General features: G+C 48.4%; 1 protein-coding gene across 1 annotated transcript; it reads right to left on the bottom strand.

Moving 5' to 3' along the window:
- Positions 1-528: 528 nt before the first annotated feature.
- On the bottom strand, positions 529-6,203 carry PDX1 (pancreatic and duodenal homeobox 1). The gene is made up of 2 exons (XM_068142053.1): positions 5,807-6,203; positions 529-2,355 (listed from the first exon to the last, which is right to left on the bottom strand). Exons 1-2 carry the CDS (start codon positions 6,201-6,203, stop codon positions 1,967-1,969), a joined length of 786 nt encoding a protein of 261 aa, XP_067998154.1. The 3' UTR covers positions 529-1,966.
- Positions 6,204-21,677: the final 15,474 nt, after the last annotated feature.

A 21,677-nucleotide genomic window follows, 5' to 3' on the forward strand; every position in this document is an offset into this window, starting at 1 on the left:
TTAATGAATAAGGATATACAGGCTCAGATGAGAAGTTTCTCAGGCAACTTGCAGGAAAAATGAGCAGAAATGTCTCTTAATGCCCTCAAAGGAAAGAAAAGCAATAGGTTAACTACACCTTCAGCTCAAGTCTTCATCTTATTGTTAAGACTCCTGTAAGATGGAAGAAAAAAAACCCAAAAGACAAAGAGCTGCGGCAAACTACTTCTGCCCTTTGCTATCAGCCCAGAGACTGGGAATATCCTCTGGTCAGAGTGGAACAGGTCCTCGTCCTCTTCTCCCTCCCACGACACTCCCGGACCCACAGTGCAGGAAGGGATGCTCGAGGGGTTACTGTTTCCAGGGTCAGGTCTGGAACCTCCTCGTCGATAAGGGGAGACAGATTTGCCTGACCCACGGCAAACCCGAGCAGCTCCTGCTTCTTCCCAGCCGCTCTTCTCTGTTTCTAGTTTGGGGGGGTGTTTTTTCTAAATTTCCCTACTTAGCTGAACTCCCGACGGTCTCTGGAACAGAATGCCTGTTCCCGCCGTTGTCGAGACACAGAAGATGTTTCTGGCAACAGACTGGCAGAGGATAAAGAAAAGGCAGACTGGGTCAGGGACAGCGGAGCCCTGGCCGGCCGACTCTGCACCTGGTCGGCCTCTCGCTCCAAGTCGTGAAAGACCGAAAAATAACGCCAAGAAAAAGGCACTGAAGCCCTACAGCGCCTTGGGAAGCAGCCGCCCCCCAACCTCTGCTGAGGTCTAAAGCTAGGTCTGCTGAGAAAAACTACACAGAGAGGCACGACAGGTCGGGAGTTGGTGCTGCAGGGAGGCTTAATCTCTCCCAGGCAAAGTCTGAACTTTTGGGAGAGGTGGAGGAGAGGCAGGAGCCTTTCCCCAAAGGAAAATTACTCTGGGACAAGCCGTACCCTACAGATGTCCCACTCTCGGCTCGCAGCCCAGTCTGCCTCTGCTCGCTGCCCGGAGATCGGCCCCGAATTTTCTACCGCATCTCTGGGCTTGCGCTCGCACCCTGGGGAGAGGAGCGCAGCCCTGTGCGCCACCGAGTCCCCACCGGGGAGCCCAGACGAGCACGGAGCCGCGGGCCGCGGCACGTCTTCCGCAGCTGCTGTCGGAGCCTGCAGAGAAGTCTGGCTACGCTGGTTGGTCATCGGGAGCTGGTCATCGGGAGAGACAAATACTGCCAGCAGGACGCTCGAGGGTTTTTTTGTTTGTTTGTTTCTGTTTGGTGGTTGGTGGTTGTTTGGTTTTTTCTTTCCCCTTTCTTTTTCTCTCTTCCCCACCCCCGCCCTTTTAATTATTTTTTTCTTTTCTTTTTTTCTCCCAAAGGGAAAACAAAACGAAACAAAGGAGGTTCCAGTTTCCAAAGAAGTGAGTAATAGTTCTGGGGGAGAGATCGGTACAGGTGATGCTCCGGAGCCGCTGGACAGGACGGGGACGGCGGGGTGCCAGCCCGGGGAAGGGCTGGAAAGCTTTGCTCTGCATCCGCGCTTGTGCAGCGCCAGGCATCGCAGGACCCGCGCCCCGACCGGGCAGCTGTCCTCGGCGAGACGGCGTGCCCTTGCTTCTCCTCCAGTTTCCAGGCTGCTCCGTGCACCCAGAGTTGTACACACGGTCGGTGACCACTCAAGACCCGCCTTCCCCGGGGGAAACTGCCCCGCAGGGCCTGCTGTGGCACAAGGCGCCCAGGGAGAACAGGGCCCAGCTCACCGCCATCCCGGCGGATCGCTGCGGCCTCATCCAGCTCTCTGGCCCTAGAGAGCATCTCTTTGCTACAGCTGATAATTTTAAATTTATGTCTTTTCACCATGGGAGCTTCTGAGTGAAGGCACTGAATTCCTCGGGGGAAGGCGGACAAGGGTCGGCCACGGCAGGGTAAGGCAGTGGGAAGCTGGTGTCTGTCTCTCATCTCTCTTCCTGGTCTCATCTTCTTCCTTGGCCTGGCACTCGGGGCTCCCCGAGACTCACCGAGAGTCCTGCTGCCTTCTGGGGGCGAGACTGGGAGCGAGCAGGTCCCTGGAGGCCCCCGAGGGCAGGTTCTCAGGGGAGCATGACTGGAGATCCTCCTTACCCGGGAGCTCCCCGGAGGACACCACACAGTCTTGCTCGGAGTCATTGCTGTTCCCTGCCCCTCGTTTTTTGTCTTCTTCCTTCTTCCACTTCATCCGCCGGTTCTGGAACCAGATCTTGATGTGTCTCTCGGTCAAGTTCAACATGACAGCCAATTCCACCCGCCGCGGCCTGGAGATGTATTTGTTGAAAAGAAACTCCTTCTCCAGCTCCAGCAGCTGCGCCCTGGTGTACGCCGTCCTCGTCCGCTTGTTCTCCTCCGGCTCCACCACATAGGACCCCCCTAGAGAGAAAGAAGAGTCAGCTCCAGCCCTTCCGCCGCGCCCTCGGGTAGGGGGACCACGGCCCCGCACTTCTGCGTGGGGTAGAGGACACATCAGGGAAAGCAAGTAAGATGAGGGGGAGGACTCGGGGAGCACACCTGGTCGGGTACAACTAGCCAGTGCGGATAGCGGCTATCAAGACTGCTGCTATTTTTTATTTATTTTTTTAAATAATAATTTGGTCGAAGTCCTCAGGGAAGCACCGCTCCCTCAGGTGCCACCAGGGCCTGTCAATTTCTCAGTTTGGGGCGAAAAGAAAAGGAAAGAAGGAAAAAAAAAACATAAAGGAAATATCTCCCCCAACCCACCCACCAAGAAAATGAAAAAGAAAAAGAAAGAGAAAGAGAAAGAGAATAAGAAAGAGAAAGAGAAAAAGAAGAAGAAAGAGAAGAAGAAAAAGAAGAAGGAGAAAAAGAAAAAGAAGAAGAAGAAAAAAAAGAAAAAGAAAAAGAAAAAGAAAAAGAAAAAGAAAAAGAAAAAGAAAAAGAAAAAGAAAAAGAAAAAGAAAAAGAAAAAGAAAAAGAAAAAGAAAAAGAAAAAGAAAAAGAAAAAAAGAAAAAGAAAAATAAAAAGAAAGAAAAGACAAAACAAAACTGTTGTTTGGGTTTTTTTAAGTAGCAAAATACCCCAAACAAAGCACTGATGCAACAACCACCAAAAATTGGCTTTCGTGTGTGTCACACGCACAAGAAACCAAAGTAAATATAATTTTTAAATGTTGTTAAAATAGGTCACCTGTCCTGTTAGCCAGCGGGAGGAAAAAGACAGCCACTCTCCAGCGGAGGGCCTACGGACGGCCAGCTCTGGCAGCAGGTTCTCCGGGGTGGCAGGAGAACTACTGGGGCTGGGCAGGGCTGGGTGGGCAGGTGGCTTGCCTCGACGGCAAGGGCCAAAAAAAGGTGGAAAGAGATCTCATGGAACAGGAGTTTGGGGGTTTCTCCCGGGATATCACCTCTTAGCAGCTCTGGGCCCGTGAAGGTTTCGGCCCTTTTCGGGACACCGGGACCTCCACGGGTGACAGCGGGGAGGGTGTTGGGGCGGTTGCCAGGCCGGGAACGGGACTGGAGCCCCTCCGTTTCGCCAGGCTGCTGAAACTTTGGTTTTCTTGTTCCTGGAAAGAGCGGCAGCAGCTGACTCTCCATTATCAGCACGGCCGCAGCCGTCCTGTGCGGGAACAGGGCGCGAGTGGTACCGGCGGCAGCAGCGAGTGCGGCCGGGACCAGGCACCGACTGGCTATTGCCAGCTCCGGAAGACCAGCTAGGCGCACTTCTGGTGTCAATATCATTTGTAAGGAACAGTGGTTTAAACAGCCGGGTTGAAGCACCCATTTCAGTAGAGCTGTGAGGGTTCCGTGGCTCCCATCTTCCTATTGACATGATTTTTATATTTAATGTTGATAAACGTAAACCTATCTAGATAAACTTATCTGTATCGTCTATTTTGGAAACACATGCACGTACACTAAATTGTTTATAAACACAAACCTATGTGTGCATATATACACCAAAATATACATTAAAATAAATGTATATTCATTAAAATATTTTGAAATACAACCTCACACATAGTTTTTTTTTTTCACTCGTGTGTGTGTACGGATCTGAAAAAAAAAAAAATGGATCTGTTTTGGTGAAGTAAGCTCATGCTACCGGGAAGGTGGAACACCTGGGCCTACCGGCTGAACCCTGGGGCTCTCCAGGCCGCGCTTACCGCCGGGCACGGCAGTTGACACCGGGCTCTGCAGTGGCCTCTCTGGGGTGCCTTTCCCCGGAGGAAAAAACAACAAAGCAAACCAACCAACCAAACAAACAACCCCCCTCAGAATCCGTGTACGCCGAAATCTCGAGGGGTTCTATTAAAAGAAATTAAATTACGTCTTTAGGCTGCATGGTTTGCAATATATACTTGACAAAATATCCCAAGGTTTGGCTACGAGCGCTGTGCCGGTGCCTGGCGCAGCGCTGTGCCCCCTTGGCTGCCAGGGCGTGCACCGCGCACCCGCGGCAGGGGCAGCCCGGTGCGAGTTTGTGCTCGCACACACCGCATGCACCGTGCACAGCCTTAGCCTGGACCTCCCGGGAGAACTGGAAACAACAGGGGAGAGTTTTCGCCTCTTAAGGGAAAAGTTTCATTTTGCATTCCTTGGGTACAGGAAACGAGGGGAAATACACTTAGTTTGAGAACCGGGCTTTATAATTATTTTTCCCCTTCCTTTATCTTTGTTTTTCCTTCACACCCACCATCAGCCCCCCCTCCTTTTTTTTTTTTTTTTTTTTTTTTTTTTTTTTTTAATATTCACGAAGTTCATTCAACGCAAGAAAAACAGTCAGATTTTTCTCACGACCTCACTCCTCCGGCACAATCTTTGTCCCCGATTTTGCGGCGTGGAGATGCGAGCCTCTCCTCTGCCTGGCAGATACACCTCCGTGGGGACTGGGGACCGCCGCCTGTCTTTCCTTCCCCCCCTCCGTCTCCCAGACTGTTCCACAGTGATTTTAATACTCCAGTCCTTTTTTCAACTGTCTATTTGAACATAGCCATTAATATAATATTTGCTGTATAGGCGTGACAAAGGCACAGAACACGATAACATTGTGCAAGCAGAGACAGAAATATTGTTGAGCAGCGGAACTTTCTGCCTAGATAGAGTTTCTTCCTCTCGCTGGCAGCTCTGTTTCGTTTGTGCATTGTTTCCCCTGCCCTAATTTTTACTTGGAAAGGTGCAGTTAAGGCTAAATCACACAGGGAAGCAGGAAAGGGTTGGATAGAGGGGCCGGGAGAAGAGATGGGCTTTGCCATTGGGACACCAGGGAGAATCGAGAGGCAGCGAAGAGAGGTCAAGGCAGCTGACTCAGGGTTTTGGGGGGTAGAGCTCATCTTCCCTTTCAGACTGCAGGGACGCGGGGCAGCCGTGCCGTGCCCTGCCTTCACACCCCTTCCTGCCGCTTCCCGACCCGTTTGAGCTCGCGGGTATCTCTATGGCCCCAAGTCTCGCCCTGAGAAGCATCAGCCCCGGAGCGGAGCCCGCGGCGCCCTTGGAGCTGCCGCACCGCTAAACCCCCAGCTCAGCGAAACAGCAGCGCCCAGTAGCCGTTCGCACCTCGTCCCTAGTTGGCGACAATTAGTTAATTGGTGAAAAATAATTCGTTAATAATTGCTTAGAGCTTGGAAAGCGCGGAGAGCGGCCAGCCCGCCAGCCGGTACCGGAGGGCCGGCTTCCATCCCGGAGTTCAACCCAAAGGCAGCAGCCCCACACCAGTGGGTCTTGAGGGGCTGCCGTAGAAGAAGGGCGACCTTCGGGACCTCTCCACGCTACATCCGAGCGGCGGATGCAGAACCGGTGGAGGGGAAGGTTCCTACACGCCCAGAGGAAGAGAAGCGGCGTGGTGGAGTGAGACGGCGGAGCTTACCGGTCCACTGTCCCTTCCAGGCTTGTGATTTGGTGGACTTCATCCAGGCGAAAGGCACCTGCACTCGAGGCTCCTCTATCGCCCCCGTGTCTGTCCCGTCTGAGAAAGGCAGCGCGTCCTGGTGGGGAGGAGGAAGATGAGGGTGGTGGTGGTGATGGTGATGAAGGTGGGAGAGCCCGGCATCCTCTGTGATGGGGGGTACCTCGTAAGGAGAAATGTCTGGCGGACTGCCTTGCTCGAGAGCCCCTAAGGCGCTAGGATAAGGTGTCTGCTGCTGCCTACCCATGTACAGGCAGGCGGGGGGGCTGGGGTTGTAATCCTGTGCCTGGGCTCTCTGAAACGCACACGACTCCTTGTAGAGCTGCGCCGAGGCGTAATACTGCTCCTCGGTGTTCATGGCGAGCTGGCCAGGGCGGGGGTCTCGCAGCTTAGGGACACATAGGGCTGCTCCAGCGCCCGGGATGCCTCTTTGACAGCTCGCCGCCCCGCCGGGCCCCGCCGCCCTGCCCGGCTCCCTCTGCCTCCCCATAGGCGCCGCTCCCCCCACGTGAGCCCTCCCGCAGCCCTCCGGGGCGGGGCACGACCCATGAGAGGCCACCCGGCGTGGCCCTGGCCCCGCAACCCCCTTCCCCTCAGTCCGGCAAGCCCTGGAACCCCCTCGACCCTGCTGCTCCCTACTTTGGGGTGAGGAGCCACACGACGCGTCATTTGCGGGGCCTTGGAGGTGGTCTAGAGGTTGCCCCGACGTGCTCTAGGAGGGAAGGACCCTAAATCCACCTTTTTCCTCCTTGCCCTGACTATACAGGGCCTGCTCATTCTCCCAGGCCCCCCTCCCCTTCTCCCGGTACGGCCCAGAGAGCAAAATCCTCTCGAGGAGACACGACTCCTTGAAGGGGTTTGGCACCCGGGAATTTAGATGCGAGGGCATCTCGACAAGAGATGCGAGTGTCCGGGGACGGGTAGGGTGAGCCGAGGGGCTGCTCTCTCGTGGAGACCTGTGTGCCGGGGTGCTGGCAGGAGGCAAGGACCGGGTTTCTGCCCACTCCCCCTCCGCCTGGAGGGATGCGGCCGGTGAGGATCACAATGCTATCACCGGAGCGAGCGACCGATAGGCAGCGGATTGTTTGCCCAAGGGGTAAATTTGGGAGCCTTCTCGGCGGCTTGAACTGCAATGTGTTGACCCTCGGAGATAATCTGTTCCGAGCTGGTGCCGGTTGGCTTGGTGACGAGGCTATGAGGAGGCGGAGTGCTACCGAAAGGAACAAAGATCGTTTCCCTGCCTCTCTACGCTCGTCCCGACCGCCGCTCTCCCCACCTCGGAGGCAGGCACACTTCGTACTTGCCCGGCCCGCTTGCTGTCACCATCTCCTCCCCCGGTGCCTTCCCTCGGCCCCGGGGTTCCGGCCGCCGCCGTCGGGGCGTGCACCGGCAGCTCTGTCCTGGGCGGCAGGGAAGCAGCGAGGCGAACCTGGGTACGGGCGGCCTGGCTCGCCTCGGCTTCCCATGGCTAAGCCCAGCCCGGCTCGGCTTGTCGGTGGCAATGCATCTTCGGAGCAGGCGGGGCAAGAAGCTCCCGGTACCTCGCCCCTGCACCCGGTTCCGTGAGATCATAAACCCGCCCAGTCCATTACACTTAAAATGCGTTTCCGCTCTGAACCCACGCGGGTCTCCCGTCTCTTAGAAAGCACACTGAGCCTTTGATTCAATATTGAGCCATTAAGCGATTGCTTTCCCAAGCCATTTAACAGCAGCTCTTATGGATAAATAAACAAAAAAGGTTGTAAACCAATTATAGTGCGGATAGTGAAAAAGTATTTTATTAGCGGGAATTACCGATAGACATCACTGCGGCTCGGGTGCCCCCCACCCCTCTCCCCCGCTGCCCAGAGTCCTCCTTCTCCACCCCCTAGCACGCCAGGCGGGGTACGTGTCCTGCCTGGGGCTCGCAGTCTGTGTGCACCCATGGTGGGATGTGCTGAGATGGGTCAGCTCCCTCAGCGGTGGTGCCCCCGCTCCTCAGTATCGCCAGCGATGTCTCCTCTGAAGTCCTTTGCAGGCATGGGTGTTCTCCGATCTTCTTGTGCCCCTAATCCAGCCCAGCACCCCCCAGCTCTTTCCCCAGAGATCTGCTCCCCGGAGCATTTACACCCCCGGGTTTTCCACGGGGAACAGTCACGGTCAAACAAACGCGAGGCCATAAAAACCAGAGCAAATTGATTCATCTCCAGAGAGGACCATTACCCGGTGTCTTAATGCGATCTGTTCTCTATAACGAACATTTCTAAATAAAGCAAACACTTTCCCATTTAAAGCAAATGAATTTCGTATAATTTAGACCTAGTTCTCTTTCATTCTTCCTGCGTGAGCAGGCTATAAGGGCACGCGTTGCCGTGCTAACAACAAGGCGACAAGCTGCAATGCAGGAAAAAGACCCCGTTGGACATCCCGGCCCGGGGGATACTGGCCAGGCACAGGGGTGGGAGACTTCCAGCAGCCCCGGAGTCACGGGGTGGGGAGATGAGCCAGCCCGTAGCCCGAGCCCAAGGGCTTGCCTCCCCCTCCTGACATGTGACCACTGAGATCTAGCTGAAGAGCTCCTGAGCTCCTCCATAGCTGTGGGTTCTCAGGTGAAGCCTTTGAGGTATGAGTGGGTCCCACCACAGTGCCCACTTGGTGTGGAAAGTGGGTGATGGAAGGGGCAGATGGGAGTGATGGGAATGGCTCCACCAGCCCCTAAAGTGGGTTCTGCAGATACCACTGTGCTGACTCAAGGACAAAGGTCTAGTGGTCAACCTCTTCCTAGAAGATGTTCATATGAATCACCTTGGGCAGTCCCAGCAGGGTATGCACATAACATACCACACCCAAACCTTCTCCCAAACTCACAAAATTTTCTACTCCAGGGGTTTCCAGAGCCACGTAGATGTTATAGCTCTCAAATGATTCTTATGCATCTCACATCTCTGAAACCTTATGCAAACCTTTTGCCTCCCACCATCTCGTGGCAAAGTGTTCCCTAGATTAACAGAGGCACCACCACACTTTAATGACTTTGCAACTTGCTGCATTTAATTAATCCTAATTCTACAACTAGGAGAGCCTTGAGAGGCATGACATAAGGAATAAAAAGGTGTGGCATTGCCTCTTTAGTTTGTATGTGAACCCTGTGAGGCCAGCAGTACTTGAATACTTTAAACTGTGAACCCAGGGATTCGAGCACACACATTGTTATCTCCTAGCTGAGAACTTCCCTTGTCCTGATTCCACAAGTCTGATTTTGACAGCCTTGAAGTGACAAGAAATTTGGCCATTCTCACTCTGTGAGTAACCATGAAAAGGAAAGATGGCTGATACAAACATGTTTATTCCCACTGATAAATGTAAACCAGAGTTTTAATAATTGAAAGCAGAGAAAAGTAAGGGATGTATTACACCAGAACAAGTCAACAATGGGTTATGTAGATTTTCACTCATCTTAAAGCCTGGCTGATATGTATGTTACAGTTCATCTGGAGGTCCTGTACTTTACCTTTGGTAGGAAGTTTTCATGGACCATAGATTCCCCCAAAGATCTTGAGAATATTTATGGCTGCCATGTTCAGATTGCCCATCTTCATCCATGGATCTAGAAAGCTCACACTTTCAACTCGGGGTTGTGTTAGACTCCTGAGCGTGGTCCCACAACCATTAACACAGTCACAGTTCATGCTGAGAACAACCCCAAGTAGATCCAGTCAGTTTTGTCTAGTAGAACTTTACTCCTTTTAGGTGACTTTTCTGGATCTTAATGCACTCAAATATAGTTGCTCTGAGAATCTACCTAGAACATAAATCCTTAGACCAAGTTTATTATTCCAAGAGATTAAACAAAAATGAATCCACGAGTTTGTGTCAGTAAATGAAGGATGATGGTGATAGCAGCAATGTTAAGTAAAACAGGAAGATTGTAATTACAACCCTCAAAACAAGCACAGAAATTCAGATGTTAGAACTCCAGTAACAAGGATGTCAAGTGCTCAGCTGTTTCTGTCCTACAGTAAGGTGACACAGTAGCAAGACTGCAATAATTGAATTACCATATTAAAGCATGCATTAAGGGTTTGTCAAGAGAATCCTGATCATATTCATTTAGCTGGGTGTCTGCCTGTCAGAGAAGAGGTCATCTGCACAGTTAACTCTTGCTCTGTATGATATGAAGCCCAAAACTTTACAAAATGGTATGGGGGGGTTTGGAGGTCCAAGACACAGACCTCATGTGTTGTCTGTGTAGTTTTAAAATGTGCACCAACATGCCCAACGTGACTCTTGATCTTCATTGTAATTTTTCATGATCTTACCTTTAAATGGCTAATTTTGGGGCTTAATGGGAGTTACTGCATTTTGAAAGTCTTGTTCACTTCTTCCTCAGTAGTGTCTGACAGGTATCATCATGAGCTGCTGAGATAAGTGAGACATAAAACCATCTGGACAGAGTACCGTGGCTGGATTTTCCCTAGGAAAGGCAGCACCAGCATTTTGTTTGCCTTTCAATGCAAATAATTTGTGATCCTCTACCACAGTACCACAGTATCACTAAGGTTGGAAAAGACCTCAAGGATCATTGAGTCCAACCTGTCACCACAGACCTCATGACTAGACCATGGCACCAAGTGCCATGTCCAATCCCCTCTTTAACACCTTGAGGGATGGTGACTCCACCACCTCCCCAGACAGCCCATTCCAATGACGAATGATTCTCTCGATGAAGAACTTTCTCCTCACCTCAAGCCTAAACTTCCCTTGGTGCAGCTTGGTGCAGCTTGAGACTGTCCCCCCTTGTTCTGGTGCTAATTAGAGGTCACTGATTTGAGCAAATCTAAGAATATTTTGGAACTGGAAGTAGAAGTATCTACACACTGACCTACTATTACAGTATCACAGTATCACAGTATCACAGTATCACAGTATCACAGTATCACTTAGGTTCAATTAGTCCCCTTTCCTGTTAGGGCTGATGGTGGTTTCGTCATTCCCCCCACTTCCCTGTCTTGCTAGAGCATACAACAGTAATGAGTCTAGTTCAGTCACTCTTCCTTGTAGTAATCTGGTTTGATTTTCTACATCTGTATAACATTCAGTAACTTCTCAGCACTCAACTGCTTTTCTGCAATCCACATTTAGGCAGAAGTATTGAAAGTGAGTAGAACACACTCAAAATAATCTCTTTTTCTTTCCCAGCTGTGCTCAAACCAACACAGGGAAATAGTCTCCATGACACAGGAAGGCAGTGGGAGCAGGAGAAGTTGACAGGACAACAGAGCTTTCCCAGGGATTGATTTTTAACACCCTCTCCCTGCCCCCACCATGGCTGTATCTAGCAGAAAGGTAACCTTTCACAAAGCTGGTTAATAATCAATAACCATGTGAAAACAAAGCTGTCTTTCCCTCTTAGCACTAACGATAAAAACAAGAGCATGAACTATTCCACCTGCCTTAAAGTAACACTAGTTCATCAGCTTTTTTTTTTGGGGGGGGGGGCAGATTTTTTTGCTCTCTGAGTGATTCTGCATTCACACACAGCGACTTCAGTTTGCTCTTCCCACCACACATCAGATTCTTCACACCATAGGTGCGAGCCACATCTTAAACTGCAGAAACACATGTTTACCTAAGCCTTTTTGAATAAGACCTTGTCCAGGAAATGTTTGGGAACGTTGCCTTGGGAAATGCTGAGAGCAGGAGAGGATCTTATATGCGTAGCCTTTTACTACACTTTCTCTTTTATACCTTTACATTTTCCTCCCATTATCCCCAGTCGCCATAAAACTCTGGTAGAGATCTTGCCTATCACTAGCAAGGCACAAATTCACTGCCATATAAGAGTTCAGGAATTACTTTAAAATACTGTGGATCTTTCCACTAAAAACACAAGAACTTAATGTTATCTGCCCTATAAGAGTTTCTATTTTCCCCTTCATGTTTATTATATCAGAAAGGAGTAGAAAATGGTGTGTGTATATATATATATATATATATATATAAACATAAAATAACATAATATATATGAAAGAAAAAATGTATATTGTATGTGTGTATATATATATAGCATAGTAACAGATAGAAGAATTCAGGGCAAGAATATAGCTCAGAGAGGACTCCCCCTCACATCCCTTCCTTGATTGAATTTTCCTCCAGACTCTGGGCTCATTGGGGCAGGCCAGGTTTTGGGCTCATCTGGAGCCTGGCTGTGCAGGTGGCACCTGGCAGTTCCCACCATAGTCCTGGTCTCTTGTTTGTCCATTGTAGCTCTGCTGGACTCCAATCATTTGGGCTGAAATTTTCCATTCTGTATCTCCACCTCTCACCACTCATGGGAAAACTTATCTTAAATTGGTTTGAACTGGTATAAAAGGAAAGCTGAGAAAAGGTGGCCCACTGGAGCTGGCTGTATGGGGAGGGTATGGAGTAGCTGCCCCTGCAAGCCTCTGAAAAGAGCAATGGATGTATGGCTAATCCCAAACAAGTAGATGACTGGAACAGATGACATCTGGAGACAGCAACCCTACACACAATTTTCCTGTCAAGTTTTCTTTGCTGCCATGTTTATATACTGGATTTAAATGTTAGAACTCTTGCTGGGCTGTTGCCAGACAGCAGTGTTGCTCCAGACCAGTCTCTTTAGTCAAACTCTGAACTACTGCACATCACACAGGATCCACAGACATGTCTTACAACTTAGCAGCGAAGCTCTTCACAGGTTCTTTCGACAGTGAGCAGATCCCTGCCCTGGGCCTCAGGACTGAGAGAGATCTCACTGTGTTGCACTTTTGGTATCAAGCCCAGGAGCTGAGAGCTGAGAGATGTGGGAAGCAGGACCTAGATTGCACAGATGCTCCAGCAGGTCTGACTAAAGGGAGATAATACAACTTTGATAGATATCACGGGAACTTTCTAGAAAGAATTTTTAGCTGCAGACACATTGCTTTTCTAGATGTCTGGTTTGCAATGGCTTGAGGTACTCCCAGGAGAAGCAGAAGCTTTTGGGAAGTCTGGTTGTGAATGCCCAATGCAACAAGAACTGGGCTTTGGAAGTATCTTGAGCCTCTCCAGTGCTGTCCACACAGGCTGCTTCTGAGCTTGTGAGTCCAGTAGCACTTTTGAGCACTGCAACTGGCACTAAGAAATAGTGAAGAATTTTAAACTTAATTCCACTTGATCTAATGTGACTTTCAGAAAGTATTTACATTATTATGCAGTGATTGAAATCCATCTGAAATCAGGGCACCAGCTTGCTTCCTCCACTCCATAGACTGATACCACATCAACCCTGGAGTTGCTATGAACCACTCAGAGCCCACAGAGGGAAGTGCTGGTAAGGAGCCTATGAGGAAACTCACTTCTCTGTCCTCTGAGCAGTGGTCTAATAAAATCTGCTATGAGTATGCCTTGGGCTCGAAGACATCAGCAGGGAAAGTAAAACAAATGCAGAATTGGTTTAACTGGGCTTTGTCTACATGTTGCAAATAAGAGAAGAGTCCTGTGAAGGAGCAGAAGGAGAGCAGGAGACCTGTGTGTAGTCAGTGGCATTGGCTGAAGCTGTTCAGTCAACTTCCTTTCTTGTATTTCCTTGTCTGTGGAACACACTGCAATGCGTGTCATTCTTATGTTCATCCAACAAGAGAAGAGAGATTTATGCATGGATAGAATAGAATAGAATAGAATAGAATAGAATAGAATAGAATAGAGAAGAGTAGAATGGAATGGAATGGAATGGAATGGAATGGAATGGAATGGAATGGAATGGAATGGAATGGAATAGAATAGAATAGAATAGAATAGAATAGAATAGAATAGACCAGACCAGACCAGACCAGACCAGACCAGACCAGCTTGGAAGAGACCTTCGAGATCATCAAGTCCAACCTATCCTCCAACACTATCTAATCAACTAAGCCATGGCACCAAGCCCCCCATCAAATCTCTTCTTAAACACCTCCAGTGATGGTGACTCCACCACCTTCCTGGGCAGCACATTCCAATGGGCAATCACTCTCTCTATGAAGAATTTCTTCCTAACATCCAGCCTAAACCTCCCCTGGCACAGCTTGAGACTGTAACAGTTACTACCACAGACTGAAGTTGAAATATTTAAGTACATACCTATTTTTTAAACTCAGAGATGTCTGCTCTCTGAAAACTCTTTAGGACCTCTTGTGAGGACGGAAAATAAGATGGAACTTTCTCAGAGAGAATTACAAATACAAATGTTAGCACAATCAGCTCCTTTGCTCAGCTGCAATGACCACTGTTTTCCCTCTGTGTGTAAAATAATCTGAATATTTATTGTGCAGTGTAACATCTATTAGCTTGCATATTTTATTTATAACAAAATGTTTCAAGTGCAATTTATTCGTGCTAGGGATCCATGTAGCCCTGAATTTTTCTACCTGTTTGCTTCTATCTCTTTCCCTGTGCCTTGCTTACCCTTGCCACACTTTCTCTTTCACTTGATTTCTCTTTCACTTTCTCTTTCTCCATCATAATCTTCTTAATTGCATTTCCATCTTGTATTTCCCAGTCCCTTATTTATATATGTATTTCCTTCTCCCTGTGTAGTATTTATGTGCTCTATTTATATCTTTATATCTATATAACACTTGGAAGTTAAGCCCAGCTCAAGGTTGAAGAGCTGTGATTTAAACCCACAATTACATAGCAGACCAGGATAAAAACAATATCCTTATGGAGCAACGATAAACTGTACATACGTAATGGGTATAAATCTGCACATTTAGCTGAAAGCTCAGATACATTTTCATTCTGTTAACGATGCATGTAGGGTTTATTGCTCCTTACCTGCACACTGGAAAGAACATTGTCAGAGCCTGAAATGATTTTTATGTACCTAAACATCACCTGATTTAATGCATCAGCTGACAAGGACAAAGACATTGATTAAATGTCCTGCCTCAGGTGTCCAGAAGGCTGGAAAAGGCTGTCTTCTCAAAACAGCCAGTGAAACTCCACCCAGCAATCATTAACTCAGTGTTTGGTCCAAGTCCTAGGAATAACTGGAGGCTTTAAAAACTGGCAGTCAGAAAACACTTAATGTGATTTGGGAGAGTAATTGGTCTTGTCCACTGAAAGAGAGTCAAAGGGGAAGAGTCTCCCCTAGCCAGTAAGGGACTCACTGAGCATTTGGTCCTTGGAAGAGCACTTCTAGACTGGTTGTGTAGTGAGTGGGTAGAGAGCCCAGGAGTGCACGGTGAATGCAGAAGTGCTAGGGAAAGATAGAGGGAAGAAGAAATTCCAATGTGGTTACTCAGTTCGTTTGAATTTGTAAGAGCCCTGCACTGTGCTGACTCCTGACACAGCTGCTGCCTGCACTGCCAAGGAGAGGATTAATGCTTGAGCCAGTGGTGAGAGGCTCCGATGGGTTTTACACTTTAAAATGCCACTTGGTGGGCTTTAGCAGAGCAACACCTATCAACCAGGTTTCTAGCCAGGCATAACTACTAGATCTCTTAAGTGAAGGCTGTTCACCCATATTGCATCTACAACAGTTTTTCACAGTCAATAAAATGAACATGGCATTGCAGAAACTTTGATGAGAGCAATTACATCACAGCAACTGGAGGGAGTGGGGCTTAGGGGAGACTTTACCTCTTCTCTACAACAGAAGTCTCTCTCCCCAAGTAACAAATAACTGAACAAGAGAAAATATTGCTCCAAGGGAGGTTTAAATTGGGTGTTAGGAAAAATCTCTTCATTTCTTACCTGAAAGGGTTGTGAGGCACTGGAACAGGCTGCCCGAGGAAGTGGTGGTTTCATCATCCCTGTAGGTATTTAGATGTGAGATGTGGTACCTAGGAACACTGATTTAGTGGTGACCTGGCAGTGCTAGGTTAATGTTTGAACTTGCTGATCTTAAAGGTCTCTTCCAATCAAAGTGATTCTATATTGTATGATTCTAAGTGAGACCTCATGTTTTAGTAAAGAAGTTTTCAGAATCCCTACAACCATCAGGGCCATGTGTCCCAACATCAGCTCAATCTATGAGAAGACCTCCTCTCAAAGTACTGAACAGCCCAAAGACCCAGAGCAGACCAAGGCAGACAGAAGCTCAGGGCAAGGAAGGCACCTACCCCAAGAAATAATCCCAGTGAAATAGTTCATGTCTTTCAACCTTGGCTGGTGTCATAAGAAGAGATCACTGTCCACCCCCCAGCCAAGGCTGTGGTTAGGAAGCTTCCAATTGAATAAATGTGTGCCAGGCTGCCAAAATCAGCCTCTTAAACTAGATGATTCTCTTGTGAACTTCAATTGAAACGAGTCCTCCACTCATTTGTGCAGCAGCAGCATTAATGCCCTTGTTTAATTTATGGAGTAGCCAGGTTCTGGTTAAGCATGCAAGAAAGGGTAAGGAGGCAATTAATGGTCTATTTTCTATGCACATTGGAGCAGAAACCTGCCTATAAAGGAAGTTCTTCTGTCAGGTGCAGCATGCTAAAAAGCTTTCACCTAAAATTATACAGCCTGACAAACAATATAAAAAAGCAGATTGCCCAATAAACAAATAACCTATCAACCATTTATACAAAATCACACTACTTAGACTCTTCAAGCTTGAAACGACTGTGTATTTTTTTCCCCATTAAAATGTTATGATGGTCTATGCATAAACTGTTTTAAATTCAGATTTGATTTCACTGTGTTTTCAAAGCCTAGATGCATTTAGCGCTTTTCCCAAGACGAAGCATTAGCTCTGGGTGGATGTGGAAACAGCTCCAAGGATTTTCTGTCCCTCTGGAATCACGATCTGCAGAACCAGCGCACTCCAGAGCTCTGGTGCCCTTGTGGGAGCCAAGTGGGAGCAATGGAAGGAGCAATCTCTTCTGGTGGTGAGGCCACACTGCAAACACCTTCTGTGCCTTTGCCTGTGGTTTTACCTGAGCTCCTCACACCTTTTTTATTGAGGCAGACTTAGACACTCTGTGAGCCCAAAGGAAAGGATCCAAACACATTCAGCAAAGTTAAAGTGCCCACTCTCCCTCCTGATATCAAATGGCTTCTACCTGCACCATGTGTTGCTTCCCACATCAGCCATCCCTCTCAAACCAGATCCTGGTACAGGTCCTTCTGCCTCCATGTCCCTCTTTGACAGTGCCTCCTTTTTTGCCCAGTGTACAACCGAGAAGGTTTTAACCCCACCTTGGTGGGGGCAGCAGGGTTGGGGGCTGAGGGGTGCTGGCTGCAGAACACAAAGCTGCACATTTGTCCATGAGGTTTTCCCCCTGTTGGGCAGGACCAAGCAGCCAGACAATGTTCAAGCTGTGCTCAAGAAAGCCAAAGGCTCTCTTACAAATCACTGGCTCAACATAGGCACTGGGCAGATGCATGCCAAGTGCTTGGGTACAGGAGCCTTCGCTCACAACAAAGCGATCAGCTAAGTCAGGCTTGGGCATCTGCAGTTACGTGAGTGAAATCCAATCTCTGTGTCATCTCGTTTTAATTTGGTATTATCTGCTAATGAAGAGATGTGGACAGCATGCTTATGCTTTGGTGCTCAGAGAGAATGAAGAGGTGGGAGGTTGTGCCCAAAACCCTTAATCCATTTCCAAACACTGAAATTATTGCAGCAACATCTTGACAGGAGTGTGACGTGCCAGGTGCAGTTCTCCCACTTCCCGCTTTGCACACTTGGGTGAGGTGCATGTGTATTAGGCCACTCTCACATCCCTCACTGCCACCCCACAGACATTTGGGACCATGTCAGGCACCTGAGCCACACCTGAGCCACACCAGCTGCCTGGAATCATTGAATCATAGAATTGTCAGGGTTGGAAGGGACCTCAAGGATCATCTAGTTCCAACCCCCCTGCCATGGGCAGAGACACCTCACACTAGATCAAGTTACTCAGAGCCACATCCAGCCTGGCCTTAAAGAAAATAATCTTTGGGGCACTGAATAAAACTCCTGCCTATTCCTTGCAGAAATCATGCTATGTCCAACCAGCCAGCATTAGCTTCTCTTCCACCAGATGACAGAATCCTCTTGGCACCCACCGGACAGAAGTCCTACTACCTTGCTGCTGGCATATTCAAACCCACAAAAGGCCCTTTTGTCATCTGCTCTGTGGTCAGGGAATCACTGTCATGCATTCAACCTCTGGAGGCAAAGAGGGCTCCCACAAGGAGCTCAGCTCTCCTAGAGAACACGTGTGTCCTTGGTGTAAGGCCAGATGAACTCACTGGATCACGTGACTGTCCCACAAGTTTGCCACAAGCTTCTCATTGTGGCCCACTGAGGTTTCACTTGACAGGGGATATGTTTGCATGATATGGGAGATACCTGCAGACTCACTGCAGCCTGTTCCATGAATCCAGTTGCTCTTTCAGTCCCTTGTTTAGGTCACTGCCCTGGAGTAAACTATTCCATTCATTGCATGGCAAACATCCCTATCCTCAGAGCTCACTGCTAACACTGCACTGGGTAGCTATTGATCTGGGATGTCCTGGAGCAGCCATCTCTCAGCTGATAGCGACTATTCAGCTGCTATGATTTCTGTCACCAGTATGTGGAAAGTTATTCCCATGCTCCAGGATGCCTCTGAATAATGCAGTTCCCAGTTTGCACTAGCTGTCTGGCACCCAAACATGTCCACATCTGAGCAATGAATGGAAATCACCATGTGCAATGGGTGACACCATGTCAGGACGAACTACTTCTGGGAGTGCTGGTGCCTTACAAGATGACAACAGTCAGGAACGACATGCCTTGTGCCTCCTGCTAGACATTGCCCATGTCCTTCTGTGACAGCAGGCAACTACCAGCCACTGCATATCTCAAAGCGCAGGCTTAGTCATGTGTCCCTGCCAGGAGAGGGTGGATGTGAGCAACATGTAGTCTTAAGGGTGCATCAGCTCAAGAGGAAGACAAAGGGCATTTCCATCTGCAGGGCTGAGGAATGACAGAGCTTTGTCTTCCCCCAGGAAACAACACAGCAACAGACACCAAGTTTCAGTAATTCCCTGGTGCAGCCAGTGTCAAACATGTGCTAGAAGATGTTGTTGCCCATTGACAGCAACAAAAACTGGTGGTGAGCAGCCAAAGGTATCTGTCTTAACACCAGTGAGAAGAAAATTACCTGGTTTTCACCCACCATCTGTTTAATCAGTGCCTGGGGCTGGTTGACACTGGGAGGTGCAGACAGTTACATGTCCTTGTACAGGACAGAACTTCCCTGCGGGAAGATGTGCAGGCAGTAGGTCATCTAAGCACCTTCCCACATACAGAGGTCTGAGAAGGGCACTTGCCAACCTTTCCCCAGATATGGGCAACACTTCTCCATCTACAGAAGTGGAGGTTTATAGTCAGGTGATGTGAGACAAGAAGGATAATAAGGGGATAGATCTGGGGCAGATGTGAGTTAGGGCAGCTCTTTGGAAATAGGTGATGACCATTATAAAGGTTCCAACTAGAAAACAGGGATTACTCTGTTCTTTCTTCTCCTGTATCCCTCTGCTTTCATCTGCCAGTCTTGCAAATTCTTTGATCACCATTTCACTTTAAAAGTTTGAGCCTAGAGGGCTTCTCTACAGGATCATGATCCCGATTGGGTTATTATTAACCAAAAGAACAGTGAAGAATGAAAATGTTCATTGTCATATTAACAATGTTTATATTGCCAGATGCTGGCAGACAGGTGAATGATGCACTCTCAGCAATTTTTCAGTTAAAGACAGAATTTTAGAGTCATAGAATCATAGAATGGTTTGGGTTGGAAGGGACCTTAAAGCTCATCTTGTCCCAACCCAAATGCTACAGGCAGAGACACTTTCTACTGGACCAAATTGCTCAAAGCCCCATCCAACCTGACCTTGCACACTTCTAGGGAAGAGGTATCCAGACTTTCTCTGGGCAACCTGTTCCACTGTCTCATCACCCTCTCAGTAAAGAGTTTCTTCTTTATATCTAACTTAAATCTACCCTCTTTCAGTTTGTAACAGTTAACATCTTGTTTTATCACTACACTTGCTGATAAAATGTTCCTCACCATCTTTCCTGCAGGCCCCCTTTAAGTACTGGAGGTCACTATACAGTCTGCCTGCAGCTTTCTCTTCTCTAGGCAAGACGATCCAAATTCCCTCACCCTGTGTTTATAGAAGAGGTGCTCCAGCCTCCTGATCATCTTCATGGTGCTCCTCCAAACATGGTCCAACAGATTTATGTCCTCCTTATGTTGGGAGGCCCAGAGCTGAATGACTATTGTGAGCGGGGCCTTACAAGAGCAGAGTGGAGGAGCTGAATCACCTCCCTTGACCAGCTGGCCACACTTCTTTTGATGCAGACCAGTACACAGTTGGCATTTTAGGCTGTGAGTGCACATTGCAAGATCATGTTGAGCTTCTTATCAGCCAACACCCCAAATCATTCTTTGCAGGACTGCTTTCAATTCACTCTCAGTCCTGCCTGAATTTGTGCTTGGGATTGCCATGACCTATGTGCAGGACCTTGCACTTGGCCATGTTGAACTTCGTGATGCTAGCACGAGCCCACCTCTGAAGCCTGTCAAGGTCCTTCTGGATGACATCTCTTCCCTCCAGTGTGTTGACTGCACCACACAGCTTGGTGTCATCTTCAGACTTGCTAAGGATGCACTACTGTCCATGCCACCGGCAAAGACCTGCCCTCAGTGAAGCCATGTTGGCTGTCACCAGTCACCTCCTTATTTATCATGCACCCTAACAGCTTCCAGAAGGATCCCCTACACAATCTTACTGGGCACAAAGGTGAGAGTGACTGGCCTGTAGTTTCCTGGGTCTTCCTTGTTTCCTTTTAAAAATAGAGGTTATGCTTCTCCTTTTCCAGTCAGCAAGAGCTTTGCTGAACTGCTATGACTTCTCAAATATGATGGAGAGTTGCTTAGCAACTTCTGCCAGTTCCCTCAGGACTGGCAGGTACATCCCAGCATGCCCCTTCTTCCATCTTGCCCAATGTAAGAACAGTGCTGTGTGACCTAAGTTACCCCCAGATGCAGAGTTTGCCTCCTGTCCAGCAATTCACTGCTCTGTTTAAGACTTCAGCACACATCCTGGCTGAGTTTCATCCCATGCCAGCTAGCCTGCACATGGTTAAGGAGTAGCACAGTACTGTATCCGGTAGGTGCTATGGCTGAACCACTCACTTTGGGGTAGCCATTTAGTCCCCAAGGTAAGACAACAGATACTGACACATTTACTCATTTAGATGCCATCTACAAGCCCTGGTTAACCCTCAAAGATTCAGAGGACATATGTTGAGACTGGGATGAAACATGACTGAAAATTATTGGAGTAATTCTTTAAGGCATCTAAGGATGCAGACTTGCCCCACCTCAGTGTTTTTCTTCTCCCAGCTCTATATTCCATCAGAATGCAGAATACAGAATTAACCAGGTTGGAAAAGACCTTCGAAATCATCCAGTCCAACCTATCACCCAACACCATCTAATCAACTAAACCATGGCACCAAGTGCCTCATCCAGTCTCTTTTTAAACACTTTGAGGGATAGTGACTCCACCACCTCCCTGGGCATCCCATTCCAAGGGCCAATCACTCTTTCTGTGAAGAATTTCTTCCTAACATCCAGCCTAAACCTCCCCTGAGGAGACTTATTAGTAATTTTATGGATGCTGAGTAAAATGTACTCCAACAGAAGTCATAGAATCATAGAATTAATAAAGCCAGAAAAGACCTCAAAGATCATCAAGTCCAACCTGTCACCACAGACCTTAGGACTAAACCATGGTGCCAAGTGCCATGCCTGATCCCCTCTTGAACACCTCCAGGGACAGTGACTCCACCACCTCCCTGGGCAGCACATTCCAATGACTAACAACTCTCTCAGTG

The sequence above is a fragment of the Melanerpes formicivorus genome, unplaced genomic scaffold (genome assembly GCF_026170545.1).
Source record: "Melanerpes formicivorus ecotype bairdi unplaced genomic scaffold, bMelFor1.0.p_v2 SCAF_1, whole genome shotgun sequence".
NCBI classification, from domain to species: Eukaryota; Metazoa; Chordata; class Aves; order Piciformes; family Picidae; genus Melanerpes; species Melanerpes formicivorus.

Bases quoted from the DNA above. Each gene is read 5' to 3' on its own strand.
- PDX1 (XM_068142053.1), bottom strand. From the start codon at position 6,203: ATGAACACCGAGGAGCAGTATTACGCCTCGGCGCAGCTCTACAAGGAG. The intron at 2,356-5,806 runs GTAAGCTCCGCC...CTTTCTCTCTAG, and splicing joins CTGGAAGGGACAGTGGACCG to GGGGGTCCTATGTGGTGGAG.